Source organism: Anser brachyrhynchus (assembly GCF_964034855.1).
Source record: "Anser brachyrhynchus genome assembly, chromosome: 3".
NCBI classification, from domain to species: domain Eukaryota; kingdom Metazoa; phylum Chordata; class Aves; order Anseriformes; family Anatidae; genus Anser; species Anser brachyrhynchus.
Window position 1 is genome coordinate 125629818 of NC_137696.1, and position 15035 is coordinate 125644852.

The 15035-nt window shown below is 66.8% G+C and overlaps 2 protein-coding genes across 2 annotated transcripts in view; one reads left to right on the forward strand and one right to left on the reverse strand.

The window, feature by feature from the left end:
• HADHA (hydroxyacyl-CoA dehydrogenase trifunctional multienzyme complex subunit alpha) overlaps positions 1–5729 on the forward strand; it is a 27427-nt gene extending 21698 nt beyond the window's left edge. Inside the window, exons 16-20 of the mRNA XM_080584201.1 lie at positions 619–687; positions 1942–2137; positions 2980–3094; positions 3661–3806; positions 5106–5729. Of these exons, the coding sequence (XP_080440327.1) occupies positions 619–687; positions 1942–2137; positions 2980–3094; positions 3661–3806; positions 5106–5251 (672 nt within the window). The 3' untranslated portion in view covers positions 5252–5729. The remainder of the gene's footprint in view (positions 1–618; positions 688–1941; positions 2138–2979; positions 3095–3660; positions 3807–5105) is intronic.
• Positions 5104–14499, reverse strand: GAREM2 (GRB2 associated regulator of MAPK1 subtype 2). The gene is made up of 6 exons (XM_080584200.1): positions 14338–14499; positions 11218–11358; positions 9697–9827; positions 8015–9142; positions 7690–7853; positions 5104–7571 (listed from the first exon to the last, which is right to left on the reverse strand). Exons 1-6 carry the CDS (start codon positions 14447–14449, stop codon positions 6707–6709), a joined length of 2541 nt encoding a protein of 846 aa, XP_080440326.1. The 5' UTR covers positions 14450–14499; the 3' UTR covers positions 5104–6706.
• Positions 14500–15035: the final 536 nt, after the last annotated feature.

A 15035-nucleotide genomic window follows, 5' to 3' on the forward strand; every position in this document is an offset into this window, starting at 1 on the left:
TGCGGGGGGGGGTTCACCCTGTAGGCTCGGGGCGGTTTGGTAAGTGTCAATAAGTGTCGCTTTGGGCCGGACTTTTCACTGATGTGTGAGGCTGCCAGCGCTGCACAGCTGGTCTCAGGTGGTGCTGGGAAAACTGGACGGTCTGAAGGTGCTCTAGGCATCGCTGCAGGCCAGGGGAGACCGTGCTGCTTCTGTAACCCTCGCCCCCACATCAGATGGCAGTTTGTAGCCAGTCTGCTGCTTCCTGACGTTGCGAGCACTATCAGAGGTGAAACAACAGCTTAAAGCCTGTTTCACTTGTGCTTAGCACCCTTTCACCCTGTCAGCCTGTTGGGCTTGGTGAATGGGTTTTCTGCCGCCTGCTTGGGTCCTCCAGGCACTATTTTAAATAAAAACACTCTCGTGGGGATTTCCAGGCAGTAAATTCTTAAGTCTTCAAACTCTGCTGAGCCCTACAGGTAAAAGCTGTTCTAGGAGTTGACTGCATACCGTTAAAAATGGAGTTGCATGTGTCTGAACTGCAGGCTGGGCAGTGAGACTCGGTGCTTGTGCTGCTGACAGGGGCCGCGTTCCTGCAGTTTGTTCTCACCTGCCTCCTGTCGCACTCTTCTCCCCTAGGACGGACCTGGCTTCTACACCACCAGGTGCCTGGGGCCGATGCTGGCAGAAGTGGTCCGAGTTCTCCAGGTGTGTATCCCGTCGGCTACAGGGTGTCCCCCAGCTCTGCTGCTTCCTTGCCCCGAACCAGGCCAGCCCTAGTCCTGGCCAAGGAGGGAAGTGGGTGAGGAAGCAGCCTGAGGGTGCAGCTCAGGCAGCTCGTGGGAATGCTGGTGTAAGTTACACCTGCAGAGTGGCCGTCTTCCCACTGCATCCCCATGCGCAGGTGAAGCTGGGGAGCTGCACGTTAAACTACACGAGGCCAGATCTTTCCTGGCGTCTGCTAGGACGGGTTTCTCCCTAGATCCTGGCTTGAAGATATTCGCCAAGTGTAAAAGCCCACTGAAGCCTGGTGACTAGCTGCCCCAAGTTCCAAACCCTTGGCCTAGCCCCTGCGCTCAGGCTATGACTGGGTGTGTGTCTTCTCACCCAGAGCTGTTGGGAAGCTCATTTGGACAGCTGTTGTGGTACCGGACCTAGATTTCAGAACACGTAAGGTACATGTGAGGCAGGGTGTGCATCGCAGATGCCCTTTTATCTGCACTGTGCTCTGCTCGGTGCTGTGACAAGCAAGATGGCGATTCCTGCATCGCCTGCAAGGCCGCTCTCCCAAAGCGGTGACCTGTTCCCCCTGGATCAGCCGCCCAGGGCTGCAGAGCAGAGGGCAGTGTTGCCCGTGCTGCATTCAAAACGGAGGCTGGGAGCAAGGCAGGGGTGCACACGCAGGTTTCTCTCGGCTCTGCGGCTGAGCGGAGCAGGCTTGAGAGCGCCTTTCTGGGCTAGGAGTCAGGCCGTCCTCATCGCGGTTTGACACAGCACACGGTGGCAGGTGGACCATGAGCAAATCTGCCGCCAAGGGCAGGAACCCCTGCCCTGCTCGGTCTTTGAGGTGTGCAGGTTTTTGCCCTGCTGAAGGCACCCCGCAGAAGAAAGCCCTGTCCTGCACGGGACTTGGTGTCAGTCGTAAGGAATTTGCATCGCACTGCGTCAGTCAGTGGAAGCCAGGCCCCAGCCCCGGTGCCTGTGGTTACCCACAGCCTGTTCTTGGCTGCGCTGTGGTCTGATGAGACCTGGTGCAGGCAGTGCTGAGGGTTTGCCCTCTTCGCATAGTGGCAGGGGAGAGTCAGGAGCGGTGCAAGCACAACTATGCTGCTCCTGCCTGTTCTCAAGCAGCCAGTGGGGCTGGTCGCAGCCTGCGGCCCCCGACGAGCCTTTCTGCCCCCGTGCTGGGTTCCCAGGGCCCTCGCCCCGAGATCTCACTGCTTCCCCCTTCTGTTCCTGCAGGAGGGCGTTGACCCAAAGAAAATAGACGCCATCTCTACAGCCTTTGGCTTTCCGGTGGGTGCTGCCACGCTGATCGACGAGGTGGGTGTGGATGTGGCCACGCACGTGGCCGAGGACCTCGGCAAGGCCTTTGGCGAGCGCTTTGGAGGCGGCAGCATCGAGTTGTTCAAACTCATGGTGGAAAAAGGCTTCTTAGGTGAGACACCGGGCTGTTCTAATCCAACGTTTCCCCTTTGTTCGAGGGCAAGTAACAGCATCCATCAGCCCCTTCTGCCTCAGGTGAGAGCAGTCAGAGGATAAACCCTCGGATGCAGCTGGACCTTCCTTTGCAGAATCGGCTGCAGCAGGCAGGGGTGCTGCGCAGAGCAAAGGCAGCAGGCAGGAGATCACGAAGTTCTCTCTAGCCCCTCCATTAAACCTGCACGTGCACTCTGGGAGGTAGGGAGCAAGAGGCTGGAAATGAACGTGCTGAAGTGAAGCAGGCCCCGAACTGAGGCTTAGAAGCTCCACGTGAGGGAGGGTGATGGCTCTGTCCATGCGGCAGAAGCTGCTCACTGGTGGCACTGAGTATAAGAGGTGCTGTTGCCTCTGAGCATGCCAGGACGGAGCAGTGTGCCCCAGGGGGCCCTGCGCTTGGTCAGTTCACCCTCCAAACACCACTTGCTGTGACCAGAAGCTGGCAGCGAGGGTTACTTGGATGTTGTCGTCTCTCCCCCTTGCTCCCATGGCCAAAGGCTGTGTCTTTTTGCTGCTGTAGCCGTGGATTGTGACATTGACTGTCCTCTGGACCTAGCGAAGGCACTGGGGCCTGGCACAGGCGGCAGCATTTTGCCAAGGAGCCAGCTGGATGGGGGCCCCTTCCCTCCCTGCTTCATGAGGCAGGAAACGGGCTCGATCTGAAGCGCAGGGAAGCTGCCTGTGCCGGGAGGATTGCTCACACTAACGGAAGGGGCAGTCACGAGATCAGAGGCACAGGTGTCACCAACGTAGGAGACACGTGGCAGGATCTGACTCTGCTTTTTTTTTTTCCCCCGGCAGGCCGCAAGGCGGGGAAGGGCTTTTACGTTTACCAGGAGGGGGTGAAGAACAGGAGTGTGAATTCTGGCATGGATGAGATCTTGGCACGGTTCAAGGTGCCAGCCAAACCTGAAGTGTGAGTACCTGTGGTGGCGTGGGCTGGCTCAGCCCCTGCCCAGCTCCTCCTGGCTCCCAGCTCCAGGAGCCCGGGAAGACACCGTTAAACGTGGAGTCACTCTAGGTGGCATCTGGGTTCCCAGCCGGCGTGCAGGGGGCAGGCTGCTGGCTCTGAAGAGCCCGTGCTAGCAGGAGTGGAACACCTGTGGATTTAGCACCTTGCTTTAGCACCTCCTGCAGGAAGCTTTCCCAAGGTGGGGTTTGACACAGCGGAAGGGTCGGTTTGAGCAGCTGCCCTCCCTGACCTTCATGGGGCAGACCTGTTGCAGAGCCTGGCGCTGAAATGTCTCCTGGAGCAGTTCCCATCTGGCCAGATGGACTCCTCGCCATCCCCACATGCCTGCCTGGAGTCACAGCGCAGAACTTGGCAGCCCTTAGCCTCACAAGGCTGGGGACCTTTCCAATGAGTTCCTCCCCCCCCCACCAAGGCCTGTCCCTGCCCCCCACCTCCACTGGTCTCATGTACTCCTCCATCCAGCTGCTGTGTAAGCCGCACAGCCCTTACAGACTCTTCTCTCCTGGTAGCTGCACCGAGGAGGATATCCAGATGCGCCTGGTGACGAGGTTTGTGAACGAGGCAGCCATGTGCCTGCAGGAAGGGATCCTCAGCAACCCTGTGGAGGGAGACATTGGTGCTGTGTTTGGCCTGGGCTTCCCGCCGTGCCTGGGAGGTGAGTGGGGGAGCTGCGGGGTGGCGAGGCCTGCCTGACTTGGCTCGAGAACTTTGTCGGGGGCTTTTCTGGTGGGCTCTGAGGCCAGGTCTGAGCTGCGGCATGGGTGTTGCTCTCCCATGTGAAGCCTGAGCCAGGGACGTTGCTTCAGCGTTCCCACCTGGGAGCTGGCAGCGGGCCTGAGAGCTGCTTAAAGGAGTGCGGGGCATTTCTGCCGTGGCCCTGGGGAGTTCCTTTGCTGGTACAGCCGTTTCACAGAGGTGGTGAGGATCAGGGGACAGGAACCAGGCCACTTGCTGTCTTCAGGTTGGAGCAAGAAGGCAGATCCATGCTGGCCCCAGCCTCATCAGCACTTCCCATCACTCAAAAGAGCTTTTCTGCCTGATAGTCATGGGGGCAGGTGGACTGGGAGACTTGCGAAGGTCCTGCATTTTTAAGTCCCTGGCTTTTGTGCAGCTGTATGGCCTTCAGTGAAAAATGAGGCTCTGGTATAGAATCAGAGAATCATTAAGGTTGGAAAAGACCTTCAGGATCATCTCGTCCAACCACGTATCTCCTCTCTTGCCACCGCGACTGGCCTGGGCGGGCAGGCAGGCTTCCTGCAGCATTGCTGGAAATGGTTTCTCGCTGCATGCGGGACTGGGAAGCGGTGTCCAGGGACCCACCTCGCAGATACAGATGAGCTGATGAGTGCTGTGCACCATGGCTGAGGTTTCCAGCAAGTACATTGGCCTGGTCCTAGCCAAGAGTGTGGGCAAAGTCCTCTCGGACCCATCCGCAGCCTGGCTGGGTGGTTGTGGCCACGGCCAGGGCACTGGGCAAGGCATGAGCTGAGGCTTGGGTCACAACTGAAAGACAGGGAGGGCTCTAAGCCACGCGGTAGTGCTTCTGCAGGGTCCCCGGTAATTCCCTCCTTGCAGCAAGCTCAAACCAGGAGAGGGATGAAAATGATTTGTCCCACCTTGTGCTCTGCTTGTTCCAGCCTGCAGTACCCCCAGCATATTCCGTGGCATGCAGGGACCCTCACAGCTACGCTGCCAGTTTTAGGATGGATATTTCAGACCAAGCAAAAGCACCAGCGAGGGCTGACACAAGGCACAAAGGCGGCAGCACCTTCCTGCTCCCTTCTGAGCTGGGCTCACAGGGGAAGCTTGGGGTGCTGGCTCCACGTGGCAGCAGCCGGGGCTCTCTTGTGGAGGACACGTCTGCCATACCCAGTGCTGTCACCCTTCCGGGAGCCTTGGTATGGTGTTTTTCCCTTCTTCAGCACCCGTCCCACTTTCCCCCTGTCCCCGGCAGGTCCCTTCAGGTACGCAGACTCCTACGGAGCCAAGCAGCTGGTGGACAAGCTGCGGAAGTACGAGGCCGTCTACGGCAGCCAGTTCACGCCGTGCCAGCTGCTGCTGGACTACGCCAACAGCCCGGGCAAGAAGTTCCACCAGTGAGCGGGGCCCGTGACGCCTGCCCGAGACGCACCGACAGCCTGAGCCGGGGGCACCGGCGCTCCAGCACCACCCAATTCTCTGTAGGTTAATCTGCAAAGCGCCCGGGGGAGAGGCAGGGAGAGGAAGGAGGGTGATAGCAGATTGCCTTGTGGCTTGCAGTCATTTCAAGTGCCTTATCAGCTACCGTGTGTCGGGCACATCCGTCCTGGGCCAGCGTGGGCCTGGTGGCTCCTTGCTGACAGAGAGCGTTTCTTCTGTATCGGCTCTCGTATCGCAACCACCAGCGCTCCTGGGGCCTGGCAGGCAGCAGCATCCACGCGGCCGGCCCTGCGGCCTTGCCTTTCCATAAAGCACCAATAAATCCCCGTCTCCCGGGTTCGGACTCCATGCCTGCTTCTCATCCTGTCTCGCTGGGGCGCAGCCGCTTGGCACCGAGGAACGGAACCGCTCGGGGTGGAAATAAAGCGTTCAGGCAATCCTCCAGGGTCCTCTCGGTGTGTCGGGGGGCCGCCCACGCTTGCTGGCAGCCTGCTGAGCTGTGAGACTGACAAAGGGGGGGGGGGGGGCACTGGTGGGGAGAGGCAGGGGAGGGCAGCAGTGCAGAACAAAGCCCTGCTCTGTCACCTCCGCCATCAATCAGTGCCTGCGAGGAGCCTCCGGCTCTTTTGTCTGGCCCCGAGCGCTGCCGCCGGGGTTATCCTGGCAGATGGACCCGCCTGTAATTGCAAATCAAGCAGCCAAAGGCCAGAAGGGTCCCCCCGTGGGGAGAGCTCAATTTAAACTAAAAGGCTTTAAATCTCCGCGCACCTGTCGCTAATTTCAGAGCCGGCCTGGCCTCCACCTCCCTGCCTCGCCGCGGTGCCCTGCCTGTCCCCCGGCAGCAGCAGGGTGCTCGCGCGGCGATGCTGCTCTTTCCACGTCGCGTTTGTGCTCGTTTCTCAAAGCCAGCAGCGCAAAACTTGGCCGAGACGTCCTCTCAGCCTGCCTCTGCTGCCCTGGGGGAGGCAGCTGCCTGCTTGCAGGGCTGGCGAGCAGCCTTCAGCCCTCCCTGGGGGGGGAGGCAGCGGCCCCCAGGACCCCTGCCCTGTGCTGGGGGCTGCACAGGAGCTGTGTGCGTGGGCTCCGAGCCTTGCCTGGAGCGGCTCTGCTTTCCCTGTGCCACCCCTCGGGCCCCCACACCAAGCCCCTGTCCCCGTCCTCCCCGAGCAAGGGGCTTCTACGGCAGCTTGTTCTCTCCCGTACGTTTATTACACTAATCCACAAGGATTAAGTTAAAGCAGTCAATGCAAACTCCGATATTTTCCAGCCTGTTGAGGCCAAAATTACTGTCCCGTGTTAAAACAGAAAGGGGGGAGCCCCAGGCAGTGGGGCCGAGCTCCCGGGGAGGAGGAAACCCCGCAGCCAGAGCGGGGAGAGGCACTGCGTGGCTGGGGCTGGGGGTACCCCATCACCCGGCTAGATCTTGGGGCGCCAGCCCTTGATGAACTGCATGATTTTCTTCACCTGGAGCTTGGTGAGGCGGAAGTCGTCGGCCAGGATCTCCTCGCTGAGCTGCACGAAGATGCTGCCGTCGATGCGCTCCCGCGCGAAGAAGCTGACGACGTCCTCGGAGAGGCCGATGAAGCGCAGGCACTTGGAGACCTCCTCCACCGAGAGGGCCGAGAGGTCGGCGGGGGGCAGCCAGGGCGAGCCGTCCCCGCTGGGCCGGGGGGCAGCCGGCGGGGCCCCCCCCTCGCCCCGCGCCGCCGGCGGCACCTCGATGACGCCCTGCGCCAGGTAGAGGCGGGCGACGCCGCCTTCGGCCCCGCGCAGGACGGCGGGCGAGAGCGGGGCCGCCCCGCGGATGACGATGCTGTCCCCCTCAAAACCCTTGGGGGGGCGGGGGGGGGCCGTCGGATCCGGCCCCTCGAAGGGGGCGAAGGGTTCGGGTGAGGAGGAGGAAGAGGGAGCAGCCGGGGCCGAAGGCGGCTTGGGCCACTCCGGGCTCTCCGGCCACTCGGCCGGGCCGGCGAAGGGGTTGAGCGCCCCGAAGGGCGCGAAGCGTTTTTGGGGGTGCGGGGGCTTGAGGCGGGGGCAGCTGCGGAAGGGTTTCAGGGGGGGCTCGGCCGCCGGCAGCGGGGTGGAGCGGCCGCTGCCCCCCCCGGCCCCCGCCTCGGCGTAGGCCCAGGGGTCCGACCAGGCGGTGGGGCCGGGCTGGGCGGCGGGGGGCAGCGGGCGCCCGGGGGGGTCCCCGGCTTTGCAGTCGCCCCAGGCGCAGGGGTAGCAGTACAGGGAGTAGGCGTCGGGCGAGGGCGAGCCGCTGCCGCTCCGCGGGACCGACCTGACGGAGGAAGGCGAGCGTCACCCCAGGGCCACGCTGTGTCCCCCCCCCCCAAACCTCGCGGTGCGGGGGACATCCCGCCCCGGGGGGGGCCACCCCGCGTCCCCGAGCCACTCACCCTTCGTGGAGCCCCGAGGAGTAGTAGGAGAGGCTGGGGCTGGGCGAGGGAGCCGGAGCCAGCTTCGGGAAGCGCAGGGGGCCTGGGGGGCTGCGGGGTGCTGGGGGGCGGCCGCCCCGGGGCGGCACGGGGGGCGCGTTCAGCAGCCGGCACTCCTCCTTCACCTGCAACGGGGCGAGCGCCGTCAGGGCCCCGTCGTGGCAGGGCCGACACTGCCCCGGGACCCCCCCAACCCAACAGCAGGTCGCGGTGGGCGCACCCCGTGCCCCCAGCGTGGGGACACCGCTGGGTCCCCCCAGCCCCGGGGCCACCCCCCAGCTCTTACCGCCTCCGATTTGGGTGGCACCGGGGGTGGCGCGTCCCCCAGGGGCTCATCCCTGGGCACGCCAGGGCGGCGCGGGGAGCCCAGCGGGGACGCGGCCCCGAAGGCGACGAGGTCCGGCCGCCCCGTGCCGCCGGGCGAGGAGAAGCTCTCCAGGCCCTGGTTGCTCCAGAGTTCCTCGTAGGGGATCTCCAGCGGCTCCTGAGTCCTGAACTCGGGCTCGGCCCAGTCGGGCGTCATGTATTCCCTCTCGGGGTCGGCGAAGTCGGGCAGCGGCGGCTGCTGGCGCGGTGTCCCCGTACCGGCGCCCGGCGGGTCCTGGCAGCGGGCAGCCGCGTCCTGGGGGGCGCGGGGCAGCCCCCCGCCGTAGAAGCAGAGCGAGAGGCGCTGCAGGGGCTGGCTGAGCTCCTCGCGGGCGCAGCCCGGCAGGCAGAGCCTCAAGCGCCGGGGGCTGGCGCACTCCTCCGAAAAGTCGGGCTTGGCCTCCCGCACCGCCCGCGAGTACTCGTCGGGGTTGAAGCGCTCGTGGCAGTACGCGGCGCTCTCCCGCAGCAGCTTCTCCAGCTGGGGGTCCCCCCCGAGCAGCCCCTCGGGCAGCTGGAAGCGCGGCATGTCGGCCAGCAGGAGGAAGTGGAAGGGGACCAGCTGGTCCCGGCGCAGGATGCAGCACAGCACCACCGTCTTGGAGATGATGCTGACCAGCTTGTAGCAGTGCCCCTCGCGGATGGCGTGCAGGTCGTAGGGGTTGCGCGCCGGGCGGCTGGGCACGGCCACGTTGACGGGCAGCCGCACCTTCTCGATGATGCTGCGGATGGTGTGCTCGCCCTCCTGGAGCCGCAGCTCGAGGGGGCTGCGGGTGCTGAAGCGGCCCTTGCACTGGAAGGGCAGGCTGAGGCTCTCGTTGGTGCGGTGGTTCATGCAGATCAGGCAGGGCATCTTGCCCTTCACCTGCTTGGCCCCCGCCGCCGGCGCCGCCTTGCCCAGCTTCCGCAGGAGGGTGTTGAAGCGCGACTTCTCCTTCACCGTCTTGGCGCAGAGGATCTCCGCCTGGCCCATCAGCGTCAGCTCGTCCCCGGCGTGCAGCGTGAAGTTGTACACCTCGCTGTCCTCGCTGAACTCCCCCGACACCACCTGCGCAGGGGCGGACGGTGGCTGAGCAGGCACCCAGTGCCCCATCACCGTCCCCTGGTGTCCCACCACCAGCCACCCCCTGGTGTCCCGCTGCCTTCCCCTTACCTCCCACCCCCAACCCTGAGGTCCCACCACCATCCTGTAGTGTTCCACCACCACCTCCTGTTGTCCCACCACCACCTCCTGATGTCCCACTGCCACCTCCTGGTGTCCCACCATCACCTCCTGATGTCCCACCAGCACCTCCTGATGTCCCACCGCCACCTCCTGATGCCCCACCACCACCTCCTGATGCCCCACCACCACCTCCTGATGTCCCACCGCCACCTCCTGGTGTCCCACCATCACCTCCTGGTGTCCCACCGCCACCTCCTGGTGTCCCACCAGCACCTCCTGATGTCCCACCACCGCCTCCTGTCCCACCGCCACCCCTGCTGCCTCACCACCATGCTCTGATGTTCGGCTGCTGCCCCACCATGGTCCCCCAATGCCCCTGATGTCCCCCTACCATTCCCTGCTGTCCCCCCACCCCGCCCCGCAGTGACCACGCCAACCTTCACGCTGAAGGTGATGGCCTCCATGACGAAGACGCGGTCGGGGAAGATGCTGGCCACCTCCTCCACGCTGTTGAAATATTGCACGGGCTCGCGGATGTCCCGGTCCTGGTCCAGCAGCTTGAACTTCCCTGCAGGGGACACCCAGCCCCGGAGCAGTCAGAGGGGCGCACAGGGGGCCCCCCCTGGCCCTGGTGACCCGCAGCCACCCTGGCATGGTTCATCGGGGCCCATCAGCAGCTGATGAGCCCAGCCTGGAGCCCCCATCCCATTTGGGGCCCATCCCGAGCTCTCTCCTCCCGAAGCAAACCTCCGGGGGCACCAAGCTCCCCAGCGGTGCCCCTGCAGCACCCCCATAGGGGCAGAGAACACCCCAAAGCGACCACAAAAATGCCCCAAGGATGGAGGGAGCGGCTCCCGGAGGCTTCCTGCCCCCCCCCCCAGCTGCCCCCAGCCCCACAGAGAGCGGTGTGCGGGGGGCCAGGCGCAGCCAGGCAGCCGGAGGGCTGCATTCAGGAGCAAAACTCTGCCTTCATTAGCGCGAGCGTGGCGGGGACGGGACCTGATGGGAATATTAACTCGGCGCCGCGGCGCGGGGCTGCTCTGCTCCGGGCCAGCGCAGAGGGGACACAAAAAGCTGGGGGAGGACGGGGCCGTGGCGCCCGAGCAAAGGGACAGGGACCGTGGCAGGAGCTGCCCTGCGCCCCACCGAGCCGGTTAACACGCTGCGTGCCCCCCCCCCACTGCCCTGACCCCCCTTGGGATGGGCGATCTGCCCCTCCCCCGCTCCACTTCCCATTATTTATTTATTAGCAGGACTCGTTGCCGCCATGGCGAGCACTTAGGAGTGGTCATTAAGGGCCCTCGCTACGGCGGCCGCGGTGAGCTCAGCACCTTCGTCTGCTACAGCAGCCCCGGCCTGTCCCCATCGCCGTCCCGGCCCCGTTCCTTACCAGTCCCCATCCCATCCCTGTCCCGGTCCCCATCCCAACCCGTCCCTGTCTCCATCCCCATCCTCATTGTCATCTGCATCCCCGTCCCCATGCCATCCCTGTCCCCGTCCCATCCCCGTCCCCATCCCATCCCCGTCCCCATCCCCATCCCCATCCCATCCCTGTCCCCATCCCATCCCCGTCCCCATCCCATCCCCGTCCCCATCCCATCCCCGTCCCCATGCCATCCCTGTCCCCGTCCCATCCCCATCCCCGTCTCCATCCCCATCCCTAGTCCATCCCATCCCATCCCTGTCTCCATTCCCTGCTGTGTCCCATCCCCGTTCCCATCCCCGTCCATGTCCCTGTCTCCATCCCCACCCCACCCCAGTCGCCCCCCCCCCCCCATCCCTCCTCACCCCCGTGCCGGGCTGGGTGCCACCCTCACCGTCGGCAGCCCCAGCAGAGCAGCTCCTCGCCCCCAACTGGCTCAGGTCACCCCCCCCATGCCATGGGGACCCCAACTGGAGCCCCCCCAGCCCCAGTTCCTCCCGGGGGGGGCTCAGCCCACCCGGCCCCCTGTCCCCACCTGGGTACTGCAGGGGGATGTCGATTTTGGGGCCGATGACGTAGTGCCCTTCCTCCAGGCTGTGGGCCGTCACCGTCGTCCACTGGCGGCAGGAGTGGATCAGGAGCACGTCCTGGGCGCTCACCCCCTCCACCGACTCCCCTGCGGGGGGACGGGGACGGGCTGAGCCCCTGGGGGGGGGGGGGGGGGCAGTGGGGGACACAGCTCTGGGGAGCCCACCCATGGGTGCCAGCCCCCCCAGGACAGCAGAACTGCTCCCCACTCCCCCCCCCCCCTTGCTTTGCAGCACCCAGCACCGGTCCCCAGCCAGGTCCTGCTGGTGTCCCCCCCACACCCCATGTGCCACCAGCCCCGGGGCCGGGGGGGGAAGGCTGCCAGGACCCAGCTCCCGCCTTTGCCTCCGGCCTCCCCCAGGCTCCCCAGGGCCCTTTCCAGCCCCCAGCCCCTGTGTGCCCCCCCCCCCCCCCCAGCCCCCACCTCCCTCCCTGCCAGGGCCTGGGGAGCTCCTGTCCCAAAGCTGGGGGCCGAGCCCCTGACCCCCGCGAGCTGCTCTCAATCCCACCCCCCCCCCCCCAGGTGTGCAACACGGCCCCCCCCCAAAAGAGAGCGCGGCAATGCCAAGGCCTAAAACACGCTCAGGGCCCCCTCCTGCTCAGCTCCGCTTCTGGGGCTGGGGGGGACGGGGGGGACGGGGGCAGCACGGCCAAGGGGACGGCGAGCCCCAGGCTTGGGGACGGCCGCGGGGGGAGCCCCGAGGGGGGTGCGGGTTTGGGGGGGGGGGGGGGGGGGGGGGGGGGCCGGGCACCGGGCGATGGGCGAGCAGGTGCCCGCTGCCAAGAGCCGCCAGTTGCCCTGGAAACAATTTTCTTTGTCCCTCTTGAAAGGCTGCGGCAGCGGCCGAACAACAACTTTATTGACACGGGGCCGCGCTGCAGGCCGGGGCGAGGCGGCTCGGGGGGGGCCCGGCACCCCCCCAGGCTGCAGCCGGCTCCGGAGGGGCGCAGCGAGTCCTTGGGGGGGGGGGGACGGGACATGTCCTGCTCCAAAGGGGGCTCAGCCTGTCCCCTGACACCCCGCTCTGCCCCTACGCCGTGCAACGGGGCAGGGTGCTCCTGGCTGTGCCCCCCCCCCCCCCGGCTGCATGCCCTGCGTGGCTCCCCGCACGCACCCGCAGCCGTGCACAGCCCTGCACCGCCGTGCTCACACCCAGGTGTCCCCGTCCCTGTCCCTGTCCCTGTCCCTGGTTGGGGTCAGCACTGTCAGGCCCCCCCCCCCGCAGCCCACTTTCAGCTCCTCGCGCCCCCACATCCCGAGGCACTGACCCGAGCATCAGGCAGACGCTGCCCTCCTGAGCCACAGCCCCGCTGTGTCAACCCCTGGGCACCCCCAGAGACCCCCGGAGACCCCCCCGGAGACCCCCCCCGGAGACCCCCCAGCCACCCTCACCCCTTAGAGCCCCCCCCCCCCCCCCCCAGCTCTCAGGGCAGCGGGGCCAGACCGAGGGGCGAGGAACGCATCCGAAAATGCCAGCCCGAGCCAGGGCCATCGCCAGCACCCCAGGGCAAGGTGTGGGGGGGTCCGGGTCTGAGCCTGCTCCACGTCTGGGGACCACCAGGGATGGGCTGGGGGGGGTGGGGGGGGCTGAGGGGCTCTGTTCCCCGAGCAGGGGGGGGTGCAGGCGGGGGGGGGTTCCGTGGCCGTGCCGGGCGCCTCCATCCCGAAATCTCAGCAACAGTTACCAGGGAAATGGGCAAAGGCCGGCGCTGGCCCGGCAGCCCCGCGCAGGCGGCCCCTTTGTGCCCCCCCCCCCAGCCTGTGCCTGGGGAGGGGGGAGGCACCGCTGGGACCCCCCCCACCCTGGGCACCCCAAAAGGTGGGAGCCCCCCCCCCCCAAACCGTGGGGCTGCAGGGGAGGAGGGAATTTGGGGGTGCAGCGCGGGGTCCCCACTGCCACTGGTGGGGAGGGGGCGGTCACCCGGCCTCCAGCCGCCCTCCTCCTCCTCACGCCTCCGGCCTTCATCTCCCCTCGTGCCCTTCGGCCCCGTCCCTGTCCCACCCCTCCCAGCCTCCCCCCCCCCCCATCCCCCCCCAGCCCCCCCTGCCCTCCCCTCCTCCCCAGCCCCCCCATCGCCCTGCCTGCTCCATCCCCGTCCCTGTCTGTCCCAGTCCCTCCGTCCGTCCCCATCCGCTGCAGCCCTTCCTCCCTCCCAGCCCCTCTTTCCCCAGCCCCCCCAGCCCCCCCAGCTCCCCATCCCGCTCTCCCTGCCCCCTCTGTCGCCCCCCCCCCCGACCCCCCTCTCCCAGCCCTCCCCTGCTCCCTGTCCCCTCCATCCCTGCCTCACCTCCTTCCACCGCTCCGTCCCTCCTCCCTCTGTCCCTGTCCCCCCGTCCATCCCCAGCCCCTCCAGCCCTGCCTCACTCCCATCCCTCTGTCCCCATCCTCTGTCCCCGTCCCTCTGTCCCTGTCTCTCTTTCCCTGTCCCTCTTTCTGTCCCTGCCCTCTTCATCCCCCCAAGCTTCCCATCCCAGTCCCTTCCCTCTGTCCCTGTCCCTCTGTCCCCAGCCCTGTCCCCTGCACCCCCCCCCATTCTTCCCATCCCTTTCCTGATCCCTGTCCCTGTCCCTCTGTCCCTGTCCCCGTCTCCATCCCCATCCCTCTGCCTCCATCCCCTGCCCCCCCCCAGCCCCTCTCCCTGTCCGTGTCCCTCTGTCCCCATCCCTCTGTTCCTGTCCCCATCCCCTGCACCCCCTACTCCCCGTCCCTCTCTCCCCATCCCCCGTCCCCATCCCCATCCCTCTGTCCCTGTCCCTCTGTCCCCATCCCCTGCTCCCCCCAGCCCCTGTCCCTGTCCTTCTGTCCTTCTGCCCCCATCCCTCTGCCCCCATCCCTCTGCCCCCTTCCCCATCCCTCTGCCCCCCTCCCTGTCCCTCTGCCCCCATCCCTCTGTCCCTGTCCCTCTGTCCCCACCCCTGTCCCCATCCCCTGCTCCCCCCGGCCCCTGCCCCCATCCCTCTGCCCCCTGCCCCCCTCCCCGTCCCCCTGCCCCCGTCCCCGTCCCCCTGCCCCCTCCCCGTCCCCCTGCCCCCCTCCCCGTCCCCCTGCCCCCCGGCCCCGCTCACCCTGCCCCAGGCAGACCAGCGTGGGCAGCCGGCACTTGCTGACGATCGCGTCCAGGGGCAGCGCCGCGGGGCTCCAGCGGAGCCGGGCCAGCCCCGCCGCCAGCTTCTCCATCGCCGCCGCATCGCCGCCGCCTCAGGCCGGCCCCGGGCCGCGGGGGGGGGCGGCGGCAGCGCCGGGCTCCATCGCCGCCGCCACCGGCACCGGAGCCGGGGCAGGGGGAAGGGGAAAAGGGGGGGGGGAGGACGACGGCGGGGGTGGGGGGGGGTGGGGGGGGCAGCCGGGAGCCGCCCCCGCGGCGGGGCTCAGCCTTTGCCCGGCCCCTGAGGGCTCCCGGGGGGCTGCGGAGCCCCCCCCCCCCCCCGCCTGGTTTCCCCCCGGATTTGAGGGTGAGGGGGGGGGGATGTGGGGTGAAGCCCCCCCCCCGACCTGGGTGAGAAGGTGTGGGAGGAATGAGGTTCGGATAGTTATTTTATTTATTTGGGGGGGGGGGTGCATGCAGGGTCCGGGCCGGGGGGGGGGGGGGTCAGGTCAGCACCCCTCCGGTGCCCCCGCAGCCGTGGGACGCAGCTGCAGGGGGGGCTCACAGAGGGGTTTGGGGGTACTCAGAGCCCCCCCGGTGCCACCCCTGCCATGGGCACGACCCCTGCCCCCAGCCCAGGCTGCCCCCAGCCCCATCCAGCCTGGCCTTGGGCACCCC